Source organism: Lipophrys pholis (genome assembly GCF_963383615.2).
Source record: "Lipophrys pholis genome assembly, chromosome: 17".
Classification (NCBI taxonomy): Eukaryota; Metazoa; Chordata; class Actinopteri; order Blenniiformes; family Blenniidae; genus Lipophrys; species Lipophrys pholis.
In genome coordinates this window covers 3,341,440-3,365,256 of record NC_137643.1, presented here as the reverse complement: position 1 = coordinate 3,365,256, position 23,817 = coordinate 3,341,440, and the positions used below count along the sequence as shown (strand labels likewise).

Genomic DNA, 23,817 nt, shown 5'->3' with positions numbered 1-23,817 from the left:
CACAAATCTGTCAAGCTGACAAGGATGCAAAACTCATAAATTTATATAAATAAGATCAAAACATTAGTAGATATTCAATAAATGAATATGTATATCAACACGTAAAAAGCCCATTTACTATTATTTACACTTCACATTTTACAGGATTAGATCATTTGCTTGTGTAAGACAGGATTTTTTACAAATCAAATCTTTTAATAAAACTGTCTTAATTAATATTCAACATTTGGATTCAACGTTGTGGAAGTTTTGCACCGAATAACAAGACAAAACAATGTGGCTGTGTGATTTAAGACTATGTGAAATTCTTGACTGACAGAGTCGATCTGATAGTTTTCATTGAGAATCTTTATCTGAGGTTGTGACTCATTCTTGACATGCCTCCTCTCTGACTGACCCCCCGCTGTCTGGGACTCACAAACCAGTGGAATTACCCCCCTATTGTCTCCTCCCTTCGGCCGTCGCACCTCAGAGATCCGTCATGAAACACTCGACTGGATTTGACTTCTCAGAGACGGCAGCTGCAGGCTGTGTTGAAGGATTGGACTGGGCTGTTTGTTTGTTTGTTTGTTTGTTTGTTCGTTCGACTCAAGCCGACACGTCAAAATGGGAAAAATCCTGTTTGGAGCCATTTTATCTGTTGCAACGTTCATGCTGGGTGAGTTTGATCACGCATTAACTCTCTGTGAGTTTCAGCTGCTGGTTACGAGCTCGTTTCCCTCTGAATCATCCGTCTAAACATCTGGAGATAGTTGGTTTATTTCTATTATTAGTTTGAATATCCATTCATCCACCTGCTGCACCACTGAGTGCAGTTTGTTCTTGTACTTTTTAAAGCGCTCAGGGAGAACATGCAAAACTCCACACAGAATAGGCCTCAAGCCCACCTGGACTCGAACCAGAGACCTTCTCACTGTCAAATAGCGATGCAGGCCGAGTTTAGGTGTGAGATTTCAAGAATGCATTAATCGCAGTGATGAAAAAGATCTCTAATATATTTACAAGCTTTTTGTTGACCCCAACCCAGATTATCATAATTGATGTGAAGTTAGTGACTGAAAATTAATTAATGAAAAACAGTTTAAAAAGCAACTATATATTAAAATGAGTTCTGTAATCGCTTATCATTCCATATTACAAAAATATACAAGACCTTTATCCACCTCCCTCAATAAACAATGTAAAGTCAAGTTCACACAAACATTTGGGCACAGCGACTCTTTGAAGCCCAAGCTGAGTTAATATATCTAGTTTCTGCTGTTTCCGGAGGGAAAGAGTGTTGAATAGTTTTACGTTAACACATTCGGAGACTGTCTTGCAGGTTTCTCCAGAGATGATGGAAACATGATAAAATCTGGTGGCGTGACGTAATGTCTCATGCGACACGTTTTAATTCCACTTCAAGGTGGAGCAGTCAACCTTAATCCAAACAATCTTCATTGTGAATCAAGCTATTTCACAATGGATCGGCCCGAACACATGAAATTAGTTTCTTTCAAGTCAAAGTGAAGCGGAGCTCTCACACACATCAGCCTCCTTTGGTCATTTATATGAATACGTGACTTTTTATTTTCTAATACACCGGACCTCATTTTCAATGGCTGACCATGAAGAATAAATTAGTAAAAATAGTAAGTCTCTGTATCATTCATTATTGTTTTCTTTTAATTTTCTCTGTATTGTATCAATTTATTAGATATCCCTCATTGCTCTTTGATCAATTTTATAGGAACTGCTTATACTCTCACATGGTTCTAATCAAATGTTCCGCATCATAAATACATACGTCACGTTAAAAGTTCACCAAAAATCCACATATTTGATATTTCTATGCGCTTCATTCTCTTCACTCAGTTGACTAGACAAGTTAATTGAAATTAACTGTGTTTTCTATTCATCTTTTGTCTGCAGAAAATACAAAGAATGAACAGGATTATAAAACTTGACGTCATTTTTAAAGGAGCGTTATTTTCTCTGTTTCCCAGTCGGTGGTGGGATTTTCCTCCCATGCTCATGTAGGATGGACAGTGTCATCTGGGAGTTCAGAATATAGTGAAAGAAAATCCACCCTCAAGTTCCTCATCACGCCAAGTTGAATTTATCTTTTCATTTACACAATAAGTGCATAGATACTTTGTTTTTATTGGTAGTAAATAAGTAAGTGCAGGTCTCCCCTTTAAAGTGGATAGTGTTTTGTTTATTTGTCGGTCTTCTTCAGTTAGTTTATTGGTGAAATAGCTGATAATTGTCCTGAAAGGCCATTATTCTTTTCTTTTTCCAATGTGAAAGATTTCCATTTCATACAAGAGACTTGTGTTTTTTTATTCAAAGATCTTGAGGTATCACGACGAGTCTGTCCACCACTGTTTGGAGGGTGACACGGTGGTGAAGTGATTCACACTCTCACCTCAGAGCATGAAGATCCCTGGTCAGATTCACTTGAGGAATTTATACCATCTTCCTGTGGTTGGATGGAATTCTTCACACACTTCAATAGCATGATGATAGCTGAACTGGATGACCTGAAGTAGACAAAATGTAGAAGATGGAGGAATTAATTATTAATATGAAACATGTTCATAGACAGAACAGCATAACTGCAGTATAATCAAAGCTGTTGTTGATTTTATTATTTTCCCCTCATGTTTCTGTATCTAACAGCCAAACCGTTGTAGTTGATTTCCTCTGGTTGTGTGTTTCAGTCGAGTCTCTGACCTGCAACCAATGCTCCTTCGGTCTGTTCGGTCTTTGTGTGAATTCTGCCACGGAGACCTGCTCCACAAGCCCCAGCGTCTGCTTCACTGGAAAAGCAAGTGGGTCACTGCATATCAGCCCAGGAGCTCACACTCCTACATCACATCCAAGACAAGACCCGAATCACTAAAGACAGAGCGACTTACAGTGTGACACGCAGTCAAACACACACTGAGGCTCTCCTTAATGTCCTATGCTCACCACATCCATGCTTTCTTCTCAGACCTTGACGAAGTTGCATTGATTTAATCTCATTTGAGTAAAAATAGATGTGTTGGATGTCCCGCTGGCCTTACACAACCTTTTCTCCTCAGCCTTCCCGTCAGTCCAGACCGTCCCTGGTTTCACCGTCCAGGGCTGCAGAGAGCCGCTGGGCTGCAACATGACCACCAACGGCACCCTGCTGAGCGTCACCTACCAGATCACACTCGAGTGCTGCTCAGAAGACAGATGCAACCCCGTCCAGCTCAGCGGCGCCACGGCCAACAGGATGACCCTCACGGCGGCGGTCAGTGCAGCCGCCCTGGCCTCCTTGTGGGGAAACGTATTGCATTGAAGAGGCTAATCCAGAAATCCCTTTTAAAGTTTGGACTTTAACACGGGCAAAGTTAAACTGAACTGTTTATATCTGAATTACAGAAACAAATAAATGCTATTACGTACACCATATGTTTCTGAGACGCTCCTCTATTCTTTGTTTTATTCAGTTTTATCATCATTATGATGTAAAGTATTGTAACAAAACCATAAGGATGGAAATAAAGAAAAACATGCTAAAGACATCTTTCAGCTACTCTTTAGTTTTATGAATAGCAAACACAACTAATTTAAATTTCTGTCTGGAATAACAATAGTTGAATAGAAGTAGTTTAGTAACATTTGAGTGCACCGTCATTTAGAGGTTAGTTCTCTCTCCTTACAGCGAGAGTCTCCTCAGTTTCAGCCCAGTGCCTTATTTTTCTTTCTTCTTGTTCTTCCAAGAGGATACTGAGTTGATGCTGGTTGGATGCTGAGTTGATGCTGATTGGATGCTGAGTTGATGCTGATTGGATGCTGAGTTGATGCTGATTGGGTGCTGAGTTGATGCTGATTGGATGCAGATTGGATGCTGAGTTGATGCTGATTGGATGCTGAGTTGATGCTGATTGGATGCAGATTGGATGCAGATTGGATGCTGAGTTGATGTTGGTTGGATGCTGATTGGATGCAGATTGGATGCTGAGTTGATGTTGGTTGGATGCTGATTGGATGCAAATTGGATGCTGAGTTGATGCTGAGTTGATGCTGGTTGGATGCTGAGTTGATGCTGAGTTGATGCTGGCTTTAAGCTGGTGTAATACTGGGTTGATGCTGTTTGATGTTATCAAAAGAGAAAAGCATAATCGCACAAACCCCCAAATTTATATTCACATCTCTGGTCAGTTCTCATTATCAATCCACCTCAGATGCATTTCGTTACTGTGTGAGGAAACCAGAGTACCAGAAGAAAACCTACACGCTCACAGAGAGAGCATGGAATCTCCACACAGTTCGGCCTGGTCTAGATCTGAACCTGTGACCTTCTAGATGAGCCTATTATTGCCAATGGAGCCTAAATGCCCCAGCGTCTCGTATTTTTCAGTGGTTTCATGGTATTTCTGCAATATTTGGATTCTTACAAGGATTCTGGTTTTACACTGATGATTTTGTGGCATATTGACAAGCTGCATGGATCAGAGATAGTGGAGCGGGTGTAGCATCGTCATGATACTCTCCGTGCAGAGTGCAGCCACATTTCAGACATTTCAGGTTGAACCACAGACTGTTCTCACGTTCCACACCTTGGTTTATTCATTGTGCAAACGGAGAGAAGTTGCACTCGGATTAAGTTCACATACCGTTGGTCACCATACTGAAGTACTCCCGCTCACAAAATGTTTTTCAAAGATTTTCTTTATTTCCACATTAAAGCTGTTTCCAGATACAAAGTGAATAAAAGGATAAATTAATTTAAAAAAAAAAATGGATTTATAAAAACAATAACAACATGGAAGATTTACAAGCTCAAAGTTTCTCAGAAACATCTCATTGATCAACTTCCATACTGCGGACCCCTGAGTTTTACCTTTTATTTGTATTTTTTAAAGCTGAAGCCAGACAGAACAACATCAGAGTTATGATTAATACCACTTCACAGCATGAGCATATGAACATAGAAACCTCCTGACTCATTCATTCAAAAGAGTATAGTTTGAGTTTTGATCCTGTTTTTAACCAGATTCACGAAACTAGAAGAAGCAAAACATTAATTTCTCCCCACGTGACGTCATCACAGCATGCTTCCCCACACAGACGCCAGCAGGGCGGCACCGACGGCGGCGGTCAGGCTCATCTTGGTGGACGACGCCCCGCTGAGCGTGACTGGGTTGCACCGGTCCGTCGAACAGCACTGGGTGGTGGTGGACAGGGTGACCCCGAGCACGGTGCTGTTGATGGTTGCGTTGCAGCCTGCAGGCTCTTGGCATCCTTGATTGGTGAATCCGTTAAAAGAGGTCAGTGATGGGAACCCTGTGGAAAAAAAAGAGTGATAGATCAGTTAAAGGTGGAGAAAACGGGCAATTTATCAAGTTGAATTTAAGTGTTTATTGAACAATTAGATGTGTGATTCAGGTCTGGGGGGGTGGGGGGTGTGTGTGTGTGTGTGTGTGTGTGTGTGTGTGTGTGTGTGTGTGTGTGTGTGTGTGTGTGTGTGTGTGTGTGTGTGTGTGCGTGTGTGTGTGTGTGTGTGTGGGGGGGGTAACTTACTTGCCCTGCCGGTGAAGCAAACACTGGTGTTGGTTGTACAGGTCACATTGCCTGCATTCAGGCAGACACCAAACAGGCTGACGGAGCAGCGGTTGCAGGTCAGGGAATCCGCTGAAAAGATGGAAACAAACAGCCCAAATAAATGACTTGTTGTCAGGGGATTTCAAAGACGTAGACGTGAACACACTGTCCTGCCATGTTCATCTCTGGCTGCTTATTCATAGGTGATGTTCTCTTTGTAGGAGACGCTTTGAAAGTGTCTGGCCTTTTGTCTTGGTGGGTTGGGCTCGGTCGGGTCATTGGAGGTGAGTGAAAGAATTTCAGATCCACCCCTCCCTGCATTACAGTTCAAACAAAGCTATTCAAACTAACCACAAGAAGGTTTCGACTGACAAGATCGTTGATCCAGTTTGGATCTGACCCTGGAAACTAACGATGGTTTTAACGTCGCCTGTGAGAGAGGATCACCCACCAATAAGGAATCCATGTTGACGGTTCAAATAAACCAAGAAGACCAACATAACAGTAATTCACCTGCTGGTTATCACTGTCAAGACTTTTGCCAACTCATTTGGACACATTGCCTGGAAAGTTTCCCACCAGAATGAATAAAGTCAAAACCATCGCAGCATCACGTTGACTCTGCCCAGGCAACATCTGGTTCAATCACTACCACTGTGCAAAGCGGATCTTTCCCATCTGAAGAGAGACGTCTTCAACCACTCCTAAAATGTAATTTGTGGTTTCAGAGCTTCTTTCACTGAGATTTTTTTTCATCTTCAAAGAGCAACAACAATTTAAACTGAGCTTTATTGAAAATGTCTTAGTTAACTTGAGATAAGCTTTAATAAGCCGTAATTATATTCAAATGTAAGATTTGGCCTCGTTTATAATGGATTTTGATAAAGTATGAGTATACAGCCTTTTTCTATATTGTCACTCAATATTGAAATTAGGAATTTTTAGAGAGTGAGATTTAAATCAGATTTAAAAAATATATATATAATCTTACCCAGAACCAGAGATGCAACAGCCACAATGACTCCAAGGAGGATTTTTCCCATCTTGATGTGTTGATCTTAATCAAAAGACAAATAACAAAAACTACAATCCTGTCCTCTGCGATGGGATGTTGGTTGAAGGTGAACTGATGGTCCTGGAGGGAGACGACTGACATTTATAGAGGCTGGCGAGAGCAGGGAGGAGACTGGAGGACGAGTCGCCAAACCTTTTGTCTTCATCCGAACGTTTGGTGAGATAGACTCAGTTGAGGAATGTGAGACATGAATCATTTGGAGGGATGGAAAGCCTCAGGTGTGCGTGCGTGTTTATTATGAGCTCATACATTTGAGGGATTGGCTGTGGAATTAATGATAATGCATCAAACTTGTATAGAGGTGTTTATTGCACTCAATGCCACATTACATAAGATAAAGAAAAATACATTAAGAGTTTATTCAAACTGTGAATCCAGCCTCAAAATAGTTCTATAACTTCAGATTGAAACATTCACACTAAATGAAAAATCCAGTTTATCATCTCACTGAACTTGAAAGAAGCATCAGACCTTCCGGTCTGAGCAACAAACACAGAAAACCAGCTGAGCAATAATGTTGTTGGTTTTTGAAGTCTGATTTATCGTCTTTTGAAAACTGATGGATTCCATGTTTTTTAGCTTCGTAGTTAATTTTGTTATGGAAAAAAGACAAATTGAACAGCAAAATATTCGTTCACCAACTCTTTGTCAGACTTGTGAAAAAGCCAGCAGTTTAAAAAGGAATGAGGGAACGTAAATGTGGCACTGAGGCCTTAAAAACACAATTTACTGATTTCTGTTCATGATTCACTGCTTTTATTCAACAGAAAACATGAAATGAATCCAAAAAAAAAAAAAGAAAGACAGACACGTCTAAATTGTTTTAGAAAAACTTTTCCTCATACTCTAATTTCAAAGACGTTTTTCTGTCTCTGGGACTAAAATGTGGAACTGTTAAGTGTTTCAGACTTTGCACAACCCAGAGCAGCTGAAACCAGCAGGACCAGTTTGACCTGCCCGGTGACATTGATTTTAGGGAAAAACCCAAATCAGCGAGACACCAAACACAAAAACAGGCCTTTAGTCTCCCAGTTTTTTACTTTTTATTTATTCATCCTTCTAATACACCAGTTTCACATCAAAATATTCTGAAAGACGGTTCCAATTTGGGGAAAAATGCCAAAAGTGTCACTGTAATTGAGAGTGATTCACCTTTGACTTGCACAATAAAAGAGCCAGTTTTCAGAGCGACTCTCGTCTCAATGACATTTTCTCAGCAAAACGAAGCTTTTTAATCACAACACACCCATAAATGTACGACATACAAAACACATAAGCTACTAGGAAAAACCAAAGCGAACCTGGGTGACAATGGGTATATTTAAATCAATATTAAAAACCTCAAACTCAGCATCTGGAGTTGAAAAAAGGTTGCAGAAGGAAAAATATTTTTATTTTATTTAATCTGAAGAGTTTCCTCCGAGAACAGCCAGATAACATTTTACATTATAATGGGTGTATCTTACAACATGAAATGAAAAGGAGCAGAAATGTTCACAAAAGCATTAAAACTTACGGATCGAACTTAAAGGTCAAAACCTATAATTTACAAAGAGTTTTACATTCTGACACTAACGCTAAGCACTTATTATAAAGACATGAACAACATATCTGACCAGGAAAACCTTTTAGAATCAACACCATGACAAAAGAAATTACAGGGAGCTTAAATTGTTCCAATGGAATTTAATTTGAAGTTCACGGCCGCCGACGGTGAAATACAGGACGAATGCATGTGAAAAAAAAAACCCAACAAGAACCACGATCAGAAATTAGACTGCAACTGAAATAAACCCCCCTCACAATATAATACACCAAGTAGTAGAAGACCCATTCATTTAATTCTTGAAGCTGGTGGGTGTGTGTGTGTGTGTGTGTGTGTGTGTGTGGGGCTCAGACCACCAGGTTGGCCACAAACAGAGCAGAGACGGAGGCGAGGATCAAGCCGAGGCCGGGGCCGCCGGGGAGGCCGGGCGCCGCGTTGCACAGGTCGGAGTTGCAGCAGGTCTTGGTCATGGAGTACAGGGTGGAGTTGGAGATGGAGGGGATGCTCTCCTCTGTGGTCTTGTTGCACTTCTCCAACTTCAGGCACCCCTTCCTCTTGATTGGCAGAAAGCCAACTGCAAAGCAACGACAGGCCGATCAGCGAATTCATATTTCTCCCCGTGTGGAGCTGGAATGGCCTCGGTCAGTGTGACTGTACTGAAAGCAGGTAGTGAAAATGTGTTTTCATCACGGCAGGTTGGATATCTGCTCAAATCTGAAGTACTTCCCTGCTGATACGGAGAAGGAGAAAGTGACGAGTTGATCTGGAGATTAGAAACTCCAGGCTCGTCTCAGAGACGAACACAGAATCACGTCTGATCGACACCGTCCGATAAATCCAGCAAGAACTACAAGCCTGTGTGGAGAGCTGAAATTCTTTGTGTTTTTTTTTTGCCGTTAACTTCTCACAGGGTTGTTAAGTGGTTTAGATTCATCCTCAGATTGTGTGGAAAGAAACTTTATGTTTCCTCGTTGTGCAGAAAACAAGAAATGACTGAATATATTCATCATTGTGTAACTACTTACCTCACATTTTAATACTTTCTTATATTTTCAGTTCCTTTGATTCTGTTATTACTGCTTATTTTTAAAAGAAATGTATGTTGCTTTTTATTGAACATTTTAAGTATGTCTCACTTGAATAAAACTGTTGGAATAAAAAGTTCACTCATTTTAGCCGTTTCATTTATGACCTTAAGTTGACCGTTTCTACTTTTTAAAAAGGTTTTAAGTGACTATATTAGACCGACTACTCCAAGTAATATATGCAACTTTTAGCTCACTATTTCAACAACTTATTGACTTTTAGTCAACTTTTTAAAACTACTTATTCTTGAGCTGAATATTTTAATCTTTTTGCTGAATACACCAGATAGAACGGTCTTTTACCCGACATCGTAACCTTTCATTCACAACTTTGACAGATTTTGCAAAGTACTTATTTATGACTTTTATCTTCTTATTTCAACTGTTTGAGTGACTTTCAAACTGTTCTTGTGTTTATAGTTTCAGCTCTTTTAAAGTACCTGCTGTGGACACATTACAATCTGCTTTACTGCAGCCAAGTCATAATTTATCAGGTCAAAATGAAGTCACCTGTTAAAAGCTTTTACTCCAGTGCTGCCGGGGAAGTTTTTACAGAATCAATTCTCTCGTCTTTGTACGTGTGAAGCAGAGCATCTCCAGAATGCAGCTTGTGGGGTTTTTTTAGTTTTGGTGATGACAAAGCTCTGGTCTGGTGACATTTTTCAGCACTGCGCTCCTTACCTGCGCTCCCCTCACCACTGAAGCATTGTTCTCCGGTCCCGCATTCCGTCTTCGTGGTTAAGCACACGTCCCCGATGCCAAACTTGCACTTGTAGCATTGAAGTGCTTGCACTAGAGAGAGAGAGAGAGAGAGAGATGGAGAGGATCAGAAGAGGGGAGGAGGACACTGAAGGCACTGAGGAAGCATGAGCACGTGGGGGCTGCGACCTCCAGCTGTGCGTCGGTTAATAAACACGTCTGCAGGAACTGAAGCTCAGTTTCAGTGTTTGTCCTCCACTCAGCTGCTGCAGGCTTCCTGAAGGCCTGCGGACACCAACCGAGGTCAACAAGCTGGAGACAAACGCCACAAAGGGGCGGAGCTTGGTGTTGTGGGACAGAGGAGGGTTTGGGGGGACACCTTGACTTTATTCACTTTGTTTGCTTCCATTCCGTCGACTAACGGATCAATCAGAACCGTGTTTATATCATTTATTCATCATCGCCATAGAATTTCTCTGTACTTATCTCAACAGTAAAGTTTCTCTATCATTTCCTCGTCGTTGTCTCGTGTTCAAATTTTAACAACTTAGCTTTTTGATATTTTAACATTCCAACTACCGCGACTGGCAGTTGGAGGATTTCTAACACTGGAGATAAGCTTCTGATTTTTGGTTCCACCTCAACCCATGTTGGGTTTTCACTCTTATATTCTTAATTAAATGTCACCATGAGGTGACGACATTGTTTTGGTGTGGTCTTATGCACTTATTATGAAAAGTCAATATTCAGAGAATTCTTCATTCAATCTTGATTTTTGCTTTTATTTCTACCTTCCTAACCTCAGTATTATTGTTCTTTTCGTCTGTACTATTGTTCTGGCTGTTCAAAGCTGCTGTTGCTCTCTGTTAAGACGACTCATCCAGTTGAGAAGAAACATCTTAAAAACACGCCGTGTGCATTAAAACCCTCCCAGACTAGTAAGAATAATAGGTAAAAGCCGAGCCTGGAGGTTTGTTCCCAGACAGACGACATGACGCCACTTTGTGCAGAAGCTGCAAATTCAAACCATTAGTTTGCCCAGTAGAAACTCTGCAGTGGTTTTTATAACCGAGGCACGTTGACCGACGCTCCAGAGGAATTCTAAAGACTTTGACATCAGTTCCGGTTTTTTTTGTTTATTTTTCCAGATGACCCGATACTGAGTTCATGAACAGAGACAACGAATGAACCGAGTGAAGCAAAGCTGTTGAAGCCACGAAGAAACGCATCAAACCAAGAGGGAAATAATAAATAATCCCTGGAACAACAACGACTACTTGATAAAATTGGCACTTATTCATTCATGTCCTGAATCATTAGTCATTAATAATTACCAGGAAGAAGAAGCCAGCATGAGAGAGTAAATGCAACTCAATCCACTTAACAGCTTTCCACCGAGTTTAAATTGTTTCTAAGAGTCAACTAAAGTTTGAGAAATCACCGTATTCATATTCTATAATAGAAAGTGCAGAGGGCTCCGGTGAAATGTTCTCTTTAGGTGTTAAAAAAAAGATTTGTCAAAAAAATAAGAAAATAAAACACTCGAGCCTCAAACGTCTTTAAAATGTTTGTTTGAAGCGATATTTTATTCTGAAACGTGTTCGTGTAGACGAGCCGTTTTAAAAAAGGCAAAAGTGCCTTTTTAATACAGTAAATTAAAGGAAATTGTGAAAACGGAGGAACCAAAAGGTGAAAGAGTCACTGGAGAGACGTTCCACAGCGCAGCACCTTCAAAGTTTAATGGAAGGGTGGAAACCCGATTAACCCACAGAGACCATGTCAACATGAATCCATCAGTCACAATGGATGTAAAGTGTGTAAAGAGTGTAAAGATAATTTATTTCCTTTGTTCCCGAGGACGCCGTGTTTTATCACCGTTCATTCCAGGCTCAAACAAAGCCTGGAGTAAATAAGTAAAACCAGTGTCTCCAGTTCTAACGTCATCGTCCCACATGACTGCGGTCATTACGCCACTGCACGTTTGTTCTGCTCAGTCCTGTAATTAAAAGAAGTCCTGGCTTTAGTCACAGGAGATGCAGAACATAGCAGAAGACAATTGAATGCTGCTCCCTGTACCCGTGAAGAACCTTGTGGTTTTGATATCCTGATGAAAAAAAAAAAAACACAGAAAACAAAAATGTGGTTCCTGAAGTTTAAGATCTGGGAACGACCAGGGTGAGGGGTTTGATGACGTCATCGTCCGAGGAGCTGGAGACGCCTCGTCAGCGTCTGAATTCTAAATCCCTTCCGGAGACATTTTAACTGATTTCATGTAACATGTGATTATTATTCCACACCTTACATGAGGTGAGTGAGATCACCGTGACTTCACCAGTCACCAATCCTCCAGCTTTTCTCATCGTCGATGACACATTTGATGAAATTATCCACTGCTAGTTTTCAGACACTTGGTCTGTTGGAGATTCTGCGTCGCAGCAATAAAACCCTCTCATGTCAGAGAAATAAAAATAAACCAAGCTTCAGAGTAATTAGAAGGTTTTGTTGTTGTTTTTTATTACCTGTGCATCATAGCACCTGTTGGAGAAAATCCCTTCCCTGATAGAGTTTGTGGACCTCATCTACGTTTAGTCTTGAGATCTATTTATTGTTCTTAAACAATAAGAACATTTAAGACTCAGAGTTCCTGACAAGATCGTCAGTTTGTCTTGATTATAAAGAGTATATATACACACCGTTTCTCCATTATACTTCAGCTTTATTTAGTCCTTGTGAATTATCCATGGACCAATTACTTCCTCATAACTAACGTTTTACAGGTTTCTCATTCAGTTTAAATTCATTTTTAGCTTCTCTTGTACCTTTTCTTCATTTCTTTTACAATCATTACTAGAACTTTAATTCAATTTGTGGTCTGACAGACATTTCCATTCCAGGTTCTATCATTTCGCTCCATATGAACGCCGACGGGGCCGAGGTTTGATCGCATCGCAGCCAAAACAGTTTGAAGGTCTCAAATGCCAACAGGAAATGTGACGCATGTTGTTGTTGTTGAAGTTTAGAGTAATCAGAGTAGTTTAATGGAGACGCTTCCAGAGCCCACACTCGCCTACTTTTACATTTTCATGTTATGGAGGAATAAATGTATGTTAAACAAAAAGGTCTCATACGATGTCCTTTTGTATATATTGTCAAACATGCCATCCCAAATCCTCATTTACACACACACACGCACACACACACACACACACACGCACACACGCACACACGCACACACAGGTTTCGGTCACACCCAAACCTAAAGTCAAGTGACTGTTCTCAAGTCGCCCTGTTGCTCTTGCCCGTATACGATTTCAAACAAACTATTTCAGTGGTCTGTGTTTACAGCTTTCCCTCCAAAGACAAGCCGCCAACAGAGTCTCAGTAAAATTCAGCCACATGTTCCAGGCTGCAGTTATTTTCACACCTTAGTGAACTAAAATAGAAAAGTAGGAAAAATGACAGTATTGTAAATCTTTTTTTTTTTTTTTTTTTTTTTTTTTTTTTAAAACTTGTGTCACATGACTGCGGTGGCGCCTCACCTAGAAACACCTCATCACACAGTAATGCTGATGGACATGTTGCACCCCCCCCCTCCCTCCCTTCCCTTCCCTCCTCGTTGTGTGAGATCCAGTCCAACCTGATCTTCTGCTCCATTGAGACACATCGTCCCTAAAAACACACAACTATCTTTGCTCAGATCTGCAGCCCGACACTTGTGTGTTTATGTGTGAAGAGTCACAAATTGACAGAAAGGACAAACACATACATTCATTCATGTTTAGGGCTTTCCATTTAAAAAAAAAAAAAAAAGATCTGTATGTTGATTTCTTCATTTTGTAATTTAATTGGAGTTTCTTATTCCGCAGAGATTAGAACCTTTAGATTATTTTAGAGAGTTTAACCATTAACAAAACAAGGCGTGGAGCACTTTCTCTGTGTGTGTGTGTAACCTGCTCGCAACCCTGAGGTGTATTCTTCTTAACTTGTCATATACAGATTTATTTATTTTATTTTATTTTATTTAACACACACACACACACACACACTAAGTTTCTGCTTTCTGACATCCGTCCACACAACACTGGGTTAAGGAGAGTCACACCAGTTCATCAGGACACCACAGGAGACAGACAGTCACACCTAAAATTATAAATTAAATACATGTTTCAGGACAGAGGGAGGAAACTGGAGAACCAACACACACAAGCAGAACATCTAAACCCAAATAATTTGTGTGTGTGTGTGTGTGTGTGTGTGTGCGTCATCAAAAACACCTGCAGCTCGAGCAGGTTTCAAATGTACCGTCACCGTCATGCGTGTTCCGAGCCAAATTCTCGCTTCAGGAGAAGAACCCGTGATCACCGACGAGGGCGAAGCCACAAGAACCGGAAACTATGAGAGACATCTCAAACACGCAGTTAGGAATTTCCCTCCAAAGCAGAACCTCGGCAGTAAATCAGCATTTCTCAGCAGCGCTGAGCGCCGCGGCCTGCAGGCCACATGGGTGCACCGAAAGGTCGTCCACAAAACTTTAACCCTGTGTTATTAAATATATTTGACACAAAAACGTGTTCTTGTCCTCCGTTTGAATAACTTCTGGATATGAGGTGGAGGATTAGAATTATGCGCCTTATACATCACAGCTAGTGCATTAAGGTCGACAATATCAAGTATTTTCTTTGATTTGGCAAACAGGATTTGTTGGAGCTTAATAATAATAATCATCTTGGTTTAAGAGTCCAATTCTTCTTCTGAAGTAAAAAAAATAGGATTGATGTTTGTTTTATAATCATTTCCCCATATTTCCACAACATAACTCAGATCAAAATTCACTCAACTACTTATACAACTTCCTCATTCTTCTACAGCTAATTTTACACATTATGCCAGTTTGTTTTTGCCAATTGTGACTTCAGGTTATTTGCGGCTTCCAACTGAGCTTTTCATCAAAAGTAATTCCCAAGAATGTATTTAGATGCACTTGTTCAATTTGTTTATCATTAAGAGAATGGTAAACAAAGAAAAACAAAGCCAAATGATACTATACTAAATACATATGGACATATACTAGATATATCAAAATTATATAAAATATCAATTAGAAATAATAGGATTTAACTTCTCAAAAAACATTCTGAAATCTCATCCATGGACGAGTCGTCCTACAATCGGCCACATGTGGCGCCCTATGAATCCAGATAATTAGGCCCCGTTTACACGACAAAGTTTTAAGTAAAAACGCATCTTTTTTGCATTTTCGTTTCAGAAAAGCTTCATGAAAACGACGTTCGTTTCTATGGAAACGACAAACACTGAAAATCATGTAGTTGTCATGCTGGGCCACTAGAGGCCGCTGTTTGTCTCGGAGCCAGTTTTTTATTTTTATTTTTTTAAAAACTAGCTTTTTCACCCGTTTCCACGGAGGAGACGCATTTTCAAAAAGTTCGACCTTCGGCGCCGTTTTCTAAAATATTTGTGTTTTCAGTGGCTTCGATCACGGCTGTGATGTCCAATACGTTAACTGGCAGAGCCAACAATCAATTCCACAGTAAAGAAGATGTATACGTTTCAGGACTCACTTACTGAAGACCCCTCGTGACTCAGCCCTCCACAGAAGTGGTCGATGTTCCCGACTCCTCTGTGAATCGCTGCTTTTAATGCCGTTCAACTGCAGCGTTTCACTTTGGGTGAAAAACTTTTTAAATCTGTTGAGAATCTCAATTCAATTTATCCGAATACAAGCATGAAGAAACTACAGTGGGTCTCTTACACTGCAAACAGGATTATACACGGGTGATTGTAGATATCATTTTTTATTTATGTTTTTGGTGTTTACAGGCATATTGGGAAGGGGAGCACTGTGTGAATATGTATTTGAACGCAAACTTGACATTTTGTGTTTATATGGAATTATGTGTAGTATGGAAGACTTGTATAGACACACGATGTTCAGATAACATTCGTACTGTTATATTTACATATACAATACTATTTTTGATACAGAAAGATAATTATAATATATAACTTAAATATTGGTGATGGGGTAGGAGTTGATCATTTTACTTCTTCCTACCCCTTTTCAGGCATGTTAGTCAGATATACAAGATATGTATGTAGATAAGTATGTGTGGGTCTAATTGTATAACAATATTTTCATAATATATTCATTTTTCGACATCAAATGGTGTATATATGTTTTTGGCTGTTTGTATAGGAATATTGGATATGTATGTGATTGCGCAAAATGTATTAAATGTCACAGGCCTGAAATGAACCCCCCCCCCCCCCCACCAAAAAAAAAATTGCTTCAAGACTTAAAAGCTTTTTTCTGAACACTCATTAAATGATCGATTAGAATCTCTAATGCAGCCGCAAGCCGAGTAACTTTGTTATTTCACAACCACTTATCGAGGAAGTTATCTGAACACTTGAGGGCTTTAAGAACAGGTGAGATACAGCAAGAGCAGAGCGGCGGTTAAGTTCAGAAGTGTCTTTTAATAAACTATAATTAAAAAGATGTGCAATAAATTACTCAATACCAGCACAGAAGAGGATTCAACCCCCAGTTACAGTTTGTAGGTGAATTGAAATATCTTATGTTTACGTGCTTTGGGTTGACTTTACCCTGCTGCTTGAAAAAAAATTATGAATAAATTGCCTGACTGAATATTGGACTATAGAATGCATCTAGTATATATATATATATATATGATAAACATGGCACGTGCTGAAAAAATCTAAATAAAATAGAAAATGGTTCTTCTGGTATTTGATAATATATTGTGAAGTATTTACACTTAAAACAAGTTTAAAACTGCTATCCAATAGATCGCCAACACCGTTTGTGCCTTAAAAACCAAACAGCCAATAAGTAGTAAAAGGTTGACATTTCACTTTGTCGCTCTTTAAGCAGAATATATTTAACCTGATTATTTTAACACATAAAAGCCAAAACTAAATTTGATGTTAGAAGAAAATATGATTCAGGGCAGGTCTCACCTGTCCCCCACTTAAATGGTTTTATTGTGTAGCTGCTTTGTGTGGGGTAACAAGGACACATGTTGACATTGGGCTCAAAAGGATTTAAAATCCTAAAGTAAATAAAAGCGCTTTGCTTCATTGACAAAAAGCTTCTTCACAATGAGAACAACAACACGAAGGTTTTGCTCTTGAAATTCAAAGACAATCGACCTTTCAGTTTGAACACAAGCTTTCTTTAAGCAGACAGTGAGCTCATGTGTTTGTACTGCGTGTCGTCACGGCAGGTGACCTGGGTGCGTGGTCAGGTGTGGCGCAGACATGGGTACAACCAGTCCTGCACTGCCCCCCACTGGTCAAACACCATAACTGCAGCCTGGCGGTGTTCACACTTGATCCAAAGTTAGAAAAGTAAACAAAGATGTTAAACGTTTCTTCTCAAAACAGGGGAAAACAATGAGAACTGATTAATTTATTTAATAAAGTTACCTTATAGGCGTCTGACAGGGACGGACAAAAAAACACCTGCTGAAGCTGTCCTGAAAAAACTAAATATAATTTAACTAAACGCTTTGTGGATGTTAGTAGTGCAGAAATAGTCAGACTTCAAGGAGGTTGTTAAAAGGACTTTAATTTACATACATATATATACATACACTCACCGGCCACTTTATTAGGTACACCTTGCTGGTACCGGGTTGGACCCCTTTTGCCTTCTGAACTGCCTTAACCCTTCGTGGCCTCGATTCAACAAGGTCCTGGAAACATTCCTCAGAGACTTTGGTCCATATTGACATGATAGCGTCACGCAGTTACAGGAGATTTGTCGGCTGCACATCCACAATGCGAATCTCCCGTTCCACCACATCCCAAAGGTTCTCTATTGGATCTGGTGACTGTGGAGGCCGTTTGAGTCCAGTGAACTCATTGTCATGTTGAAGGAACCCGTCTGAGATGATTGGTGCTTCATGACATGGCGTGTTATCCTGCTGGAAGCAGCCATCAGAAGTAGCCATGGTCAGCAGCAATACTCGGGGAGGCTGTGGCGTTGACATGATGTTCAATTGGTACTAAGGGGCCCAAAGTGTGCCAAGAAAATCTCCCCCACACCATGACACCACCAGCACCACCCTGAACCCTTGATACAAGGCAGGATGGATCCATGCTTTCATGTTGTTGACCCGACCATCCGAATGTCGCAGCAGAAATGGAGACTCAGACCAGGCATTGTTTTTCCAATCTTCTATAGTCCAGTGTTGGTGAGGCTGTGGGGATCGTAGCCCCAGTTTCCTGTTCTTAGCTGACAGGAGTGGCACCCGGGGTGGTCTTCTGCTGCTGGAGCTCCTCCACCTCAAGGTTCCAGGTGTTGTGCGTTCAGAGATGCTCTTCTGCAGACCTCGGTTGTAACCAGTGGTTATTTGAGTTCCTGTTTCTATCAGCTGGAACCAGTCTGGACATTCTCCTCTGACCATCAACAAGGCATTTGGCCCACAGAGCTGCCGCTCACTGGATATTTTCAGGACCAGTCTCTGTGAACCCTAGAGATGGTTGGTGGTGAAAATCCCAGTAGATCAGCAGTTTCTGAAATACTCAGACCAGCCCGCCTGGCACCATCAACCATGCCACGTTCAAAGTCACTTAAATCACTTTTCTTCTCCATTCTGACGCTGGTTTGAACTGCAGCAGGTCGTCTTGACCATGTCGACATGCCTGAAGGCATCGAGTTGCTGCCATGTGATTGGCTGATTAGAAATTTGCGTTAAAGAGCAGTTGGACAGGTGGACCTAATAAAGTGGCCAGTGAGTATAATGATTATGACCTCCATCTAAAAGAAAATTGTGAAAACCATAATCATCTGCAGACTAATACTTTGAGAAACTGTTTTTTCGATTTAAAGGACTAATTCTGAAATTGAAAAAAACAAAAGCATATTTGATATGGTTCCATTTTGTTTTTCATAATATGAGATTACCCTGGACTAGTTAAACAGAGGCATTTCCACATCCTTAAGTTTAACGTTTAATATAACAAGTCAACAGAAACGTTCATTAAAATATTTAGATTTACTATCTAGGAGCATTAAAAGTGCTTTAAAAGGCTAAATAAGCTTTTCTAGTTCCTTAAAAAGGAGAGGATTTAACTCCACAGTGAGATCAGAAGGGGATTTTTTTTGTCCCCGTTATGTTTGTAGTTACAACAAAGTACTGTTTCCAGTTTCCACAGCAGTGTAATCATGTGTGAGGGGGATTGTGAAGGGATGCAAAACATTACCTTGTTCAAAAGCCTAATGTGAGAGAGGAAAATGCACAAATAGCAACGTTTTTAAAGTGTTGCTGCTGTCTGAACTGCAAGATGCTCCAAATATATGATTGAATCATCTGAATTAGCACCAAGAATGTCATGTAGAATAATACAGTGTAGAATAATAAGTACCTAGTCAATGTTTTAACAGTCACAGTGAAAGGATCAGCTCAGCTGGTTCATCCATACTGTGATAAGATAAAATATCTGTCAATATTGATTAAATTCCAAGACGTGCTGATGCGTGACTAAAGAGACGTTTATTCAGGTGTGAGACAGAGAACGAGCCCTCAGGCTGAGCGGGAATGACGGTTTCTGTTTACTGTGGGAAGTGGCTGGAAGAAAAAAAAAAAAAAAACAACAGCCGCCACATGGACAAAATGTCTCCAAGCCTGGAACCGACATGAGACTGAGGAGCGACATTAGTTAAGTCTGCAAACAGCGTTTAAAGCCCCTGAATGGATCGTAATTGTCACATTAGAAGAGGCGAGGCTGTTCAAACACTCCGTTTGTGTTTGGATGAGGAGAATAAACTGCTGCTAATGACGACGTCCTGTAGGACTAAACTACATTCTACTCAAGGATCACTGCTAACTTTAACCCAGCTCGTATTATAGTGCTCAATCTTTAAAAACAAAGTGTTGCTTTTACTTTTTGTATTTTTATTGTCGTGACTAATTTTGTCATCTCCAGTAATCAGACAGAAACACGGGTTCGTTTTAATTGGATATGAGCTATTATTTCAGCTTCAGATTTAAACCCTGCATCCATATAGAAAAAGGAGGAGAAAAAAAAGTGAAGTGGTAAAACATAGTTCTTCTATGGCAGAACTTTTTTTATTTTTAAATAATGTTTTCAACCCTCATACTTCATTATAACAAATTGACATTCCCAACCAGTCGTACTGCGCTGCAGCGAATAGATATGTGTGTAAAGCGTAGCTGGCAGCTGCACACAGGTGAGAATCCCTGGCTTTAACCAGACCGCCATGTGAAGTCACCCGCGCGCCCAGAGACTCGACCCTGAAGTGTCAGCATGTCGCGTCCTGCACGCGAGTCACAAACGACCATTTCTTTAGCCGACATTCTGAAAGGCAGGCCGGGCGGAGAGGGTGTGGTCCGAAAGAGGAGAGCGCCGAGGTTCTACCGGGACAAAACCACTAAACAACGGCAGTAAAGCACAAAGGAGGCCCAGGCTGCAGGAGGAACCTGAGACCTGGGAGAAGCTTCCAACCTGCCGCCAGGGGAGGAATTTCTCATGCCGGCAGGTCGAGGCATGATTCAGTCTTTTAATATCAACTGGGGGGGAAAAAAAGAAAATCTAATTCTCCCACAACTCAGTGTTTCACACCCATGTGTGAATATTTATATATATATTGTATAATATATTTCATTTAACCTTATTTAAACTTTAGGTGCCATCTGCCCCCAGAAAACCTCTCAAAGTATCAAAATTCAATTAAAAATGTATAAATGTAGGTTTTAAGTGGTTATCTAGTTGACTAACTTTTAAGGTTCTGCAATCTATGGTTGTACCATTATCTGATTGCATCAACTAGTTAAATATTAAACCTTTATATAACCTTTTCAGCAGTTAGACTAGATTCAAGATAAATTAGTTGTACATAACTTTTGACTGAAAATGTTAACTTGCAGTCTCTCTCACCAAGTGAGACAAATAATAATTAGGCTTGACAATTTTAATGATTTAATCTTTACTTCCTGTTATTTTAAGCGTTCATCCACACCCTTGCCCATTGATTTATACACCCGGTGGAGACTGTCCTTACTCTTTAGAACCAATTAATATCCATCTTAACTTACCTTAATCAGCAGAACCTCTCATTGGTTTCAGCTGTTTGCTCACGTTTCAACCACATTGATGTTATATTCTCAGTTTACAGTTGGAGGCTGGATTTTAAGTGAACAAACAAACTTTTACAATATTTCCTGATGATTTAAATATCAGCTTATTAGGAAACAGCGTCACCTGCTTCTGGCGATGAGCTGAACGTTCAGCTTAATCAGGTTATTTTGACTTAAATTCTGTTCATCACCTTATTAAGTGTTTCCGCTGTTTGTAATTTGCATATATAATATAAGATAACTTTTTTTATATACTTTATATTTATTGAAGCAGGAGATCAATGTTGATTACATCTTCAGATTAATTTAATCTTGTAACCCTGGGGTATTTCCTGGGGGGGGGGGGGGGCACCCGGCCCCTGAAAGCTTGTGGAGGCAGCCCTGCTGGGTGGAGTGAACAAACCCAGTCACACTCAACTGCTCTTCAAAAATAAACCCACAGTATTTCCATAATCCAAAAACAAAGTCAAACAAGAGTTTTACTCCAAGAAAACGTGTTTGACATGTTTTTATAAGAATTCCCAGTAAACCAATCCAACAAAACCTACAAGTTTGAAACTGTGGCAAAAGTTTTTTAAAGTGAAAAAAAAAAAATAAAGCACACATACAATCTAGAAAAGTCAAAATGTTGTTTGTGTTTGGAAAACTTAGTAAAGACCAAAACTTTGATGATTTGCTTTAAATAAGTGTTTTACATGGTTAGAAAAAAGAAAAGAAAAGAAAAAAGTTTCCTTACCCACGGCGAAGCAGAATCCGACCGCCAGAAGCTGCAGGATGATTCTGTTCATCTTGGAAAAAAAGAGTTAAAAAGGCCGAAAATGCGAGTTGAGCTGTGAGAGAGTGACTGAGCTCCGTTAGAAACAGCAGCTGCCTCCACCCTCATCACTTATAACGCTGCTCCTCCCATCACATGTCACTGAGCCACACCCTGAAACCCACCGCGCACACACACACACACACACACACACACACACACACACACACACACACACACACACACACACACACACACACACACACACACCTCAACATGTCGGCATGTGTCTGTATTTCGCTCCACCAGTTAACCCTTCACCTTCTCTAAATCAGTTGCTTCCACATTTTCACTTCAACTGAACAAGCATCATTTTTGCGTTTTCATCTCAGAAAAGTGTCGTGAAACATTTTGAAAACAGTGTCCTTTCACACTAAAAGGCAGGAAGGCTGAAAACCATGTAGTGAGCATGCCGGGCCACTAGTTGGTGCTGTTGTTTGTTTTTTGTAAGGAAACCACACACACACACACACACACAGCAGAGAACAATCAGCACTAAACATGAACAATGGGAGAACACAGACATTCTAGTGGACACACCACCAAGTTCGATTGTTATTATGGCGACTGTCAAAATAAAAGCACCAACTCCCTGGAGAATATGGAGGAACGACACTCTGGAGGAAATGTTGTTCTGATTGTCTCTACTGAGCATGTGCAGAACAACTAATCACTACGGCCGCGGTGCGTATGCACAGTAGCAGCGTCTACAAGAAATTCTTCTTTTCACTTGTTTACAGGACAACAGAGTCATCAGAGTTCCATTTTGGCAGCCGTTCTCAGAAATACATGACTTCTGAAATAAACATTTAAGTTGTGGCCACAAAGAACTGTTTTGTGGACATAAATTACGATTTTGTGACCCTGAATTAATATTTTGTGGCCATAAATGACTATTTTATGGCCTCAATGTATTATTTCAAAGTCATAAATTACTGATCCATGATGAGTATTTGGTGGCCAGAAATTTCAATTTCGTGGCAATAAATTACTATTGGGTGGCCTCAAATTACAATATAGTGGCCAAAAATTCTGATTATGTGGCCAGAAATGACAATTCATTGGCTACAGATAAATATATTGTGACCATAAGTTAGTATTTTGTGGCCATATCGTAGTATTTCATGGCCTCAAATTAATATTTCTGGCCACAAAATATAAATTTCTGGTGAAAATTTAAAGTTTTCTTTCAGAAGTCACGTCTGGGGCTCCATACAGAAGTGCAACCTCCAGCTGAAACTTTGAAACCTGCCTCAGTCAACTAACTGAAGGAGGAGTGTTTCACCTCAGGGACTCACGGAGGCTCGGGTTCTTCTCCACCCAGTTAACAGGTTTGCTTGAGCTTTCTGGGAACAACACAGAGGAAGAGTTTCTGGCTTGAAGCGTTTTAAAAATCACCTATTATTCATTGTTTTCTCCTCGATGTGAAGAATTTCATGTATATCATGTATGAGAATGGAAGTAGCCTGAATCTTGATCAGGAGACGTGACTGAAGTGAGGCTGAGTCGTGTTTCTTCTTATTGATCCCGATCTGATCGTTTGTTTGGAAGCGTGACACAATTAGTTATGATAAAATGAGGCGTGACATGTTTTCTGTGCACACAGTGGCTACCAAAGCCAAACACTGTTTGTCCTCAAACAGTGTGTGAAAGACAAAAAAAAAAATTAAAGCCATAATGTATGAAAACTCAGTAAAATCAGGCCCACGAGTGTAATAGAGAGCAAAGTGAGGAAGGGAGGTTTCTGCCAGTCCTTCCTCCCATTCTGAGCCCACAGTGACGAAACACCTTCAGTTGGAGGCAACAAGACGAGTCCCGACCTGCCGCCAGTGTGAGCCCAGACATTTTTCTGTTTGTCTGCAAGTGTTAATAAACACACACACACACACACACAC

The 23,817-nt window shown here is 40.3% G+C and overlaps 3 protein-coding genes across 3 annotated transcripts; 1 reads left to right on the top strand and 2 right to left on the bottom strand.

Annotated features, from left to right (window-relative positions):
* The first annotated feature begins 470 nt into the window (after positions 1-470).
* Positions 471-4,819, top strand: LOC308122790 (uncharacterized protein). Its single transcript, XM_080484875.1, has 3 exons — positions 471-658; positions 2,703-2,813; positions 3,069-4,819. The coding sequence occupies exons 1-3, from the start codon at positions 607-609 to the stop codon at positions 3,308-3,310; spliced, it is 405 nt and encodes a 134-aa protein (XP_080341001.1). The 5' UTR covers positions 471-606; the 3' UTR covers positions 3,311-4,819.
* On the bottom strand, positions 4,669-6,840 carry LOC308122791 (uncharacterized protein). The gene is made up of 3 exons (XM_080484876.1): positions 6,551-6,840; positions 5,539-5,649; positions 4,669-5,301 (listed from the first exon to the last, which is right to left on the bottom strand). Exons 1-3 carry the CDS (start codon positions 6,600-6,602, stop codon positions 5,063-5,065), a joined length of 402 nt encoding a protein of 133 aa, XP_080341002.1. The 5' UTR covers positions 6,603-6,840; the 3' UTR covers positions 4,669-5,062.
* Positions 6,841-6,925: 85 nt separating this feature from the next.
* Positions 6,926-22,156, bottom strand: LOC308122792 (sperm acrosome membrane-associated protein 4-like). Its single transcript, XM_080484877.1, has 3 exons — positions 21,845-22,156; positions 9,947-10,057; positions 6,926-8,754 (listed from the first exon to the last, which is right to left on the bottom strand). Exons 1-3 carry the CDS (start codon positions 21,894-21,896, stop codon positions 8,528-8,530), a joined length of 390 nt encoding a protein of 129 aa, XP_080341003.1. The 5' UTR covers positions 21,897-22,156; the 3' UTR covers positions 6,926-8,527.
* Positions 22,157-23,817: the final 1,661 nt, after the last annotated feature.

Coding starts and splice junctions, on each gene's coding strand:
- LOC308122790 (XM_080484875.1), top strand. CDS start 607: ATGGGAAAAATCCTGTTTGGAGCCATTTTATCTGTTGCAACGTTCATG. Junction 659..2,702: donor TGTTGCAACGTTCATGCTGG/GTGAGTTTGATC, acceptor TGTGTGTTTCAG/TCGAGTCTCTGACCTGCAAC. Junction 2,814..3,068: donor CTGCTTCACTGGAAAAGCAA/GTGGGTCACTGC, acceptor TTTTCTCCTCAG/CCTTCCCGTCAGTCCAGACC.
- LOC308122791 (XM_080484876.1), bottom strand. CDS start 6,602: ATGGGAAAAATCCTCCTTGGAGTCATTGTGGCTGTTGCATCTCTGGTT. Junction 5,650..6,550: donor TGTTGCATCTCTGGTTCTGG/GTAAGATTATAT, acceptor CCATCTTTTCAG/CGGATTCCCTGACCTGCAAC. Junction 5,302..5,538: donor TTGCTTCACCGGCAGGGCAA/GTAAGTTACCCC, acceptor TTTTTTCCACAG/GGTTCCCATCACTGACCTCT.
- LOC308122792 (XM_080484877.1), bottom strand. CDS start 21,896: ATGAACAGAATCATCCTGCAGCTTCTGGCGGTCGGATTCTGCTTCGCC. Junction 10,058..21,844: donor CGGATTCTGCTTCGCCGTGG/GTAAGGAAACTT, acceptor CTCTCTCTCTAG/TGCAAGCACTTCAATGCTAC. Junction 8,755..9,946: donor CAGTGGTGAGGGGAGCGCAG/GTAAGGAGCGCA, acceptor GTTGCTTTGCAG/TTGGCTTTCTGCCAATCAAG.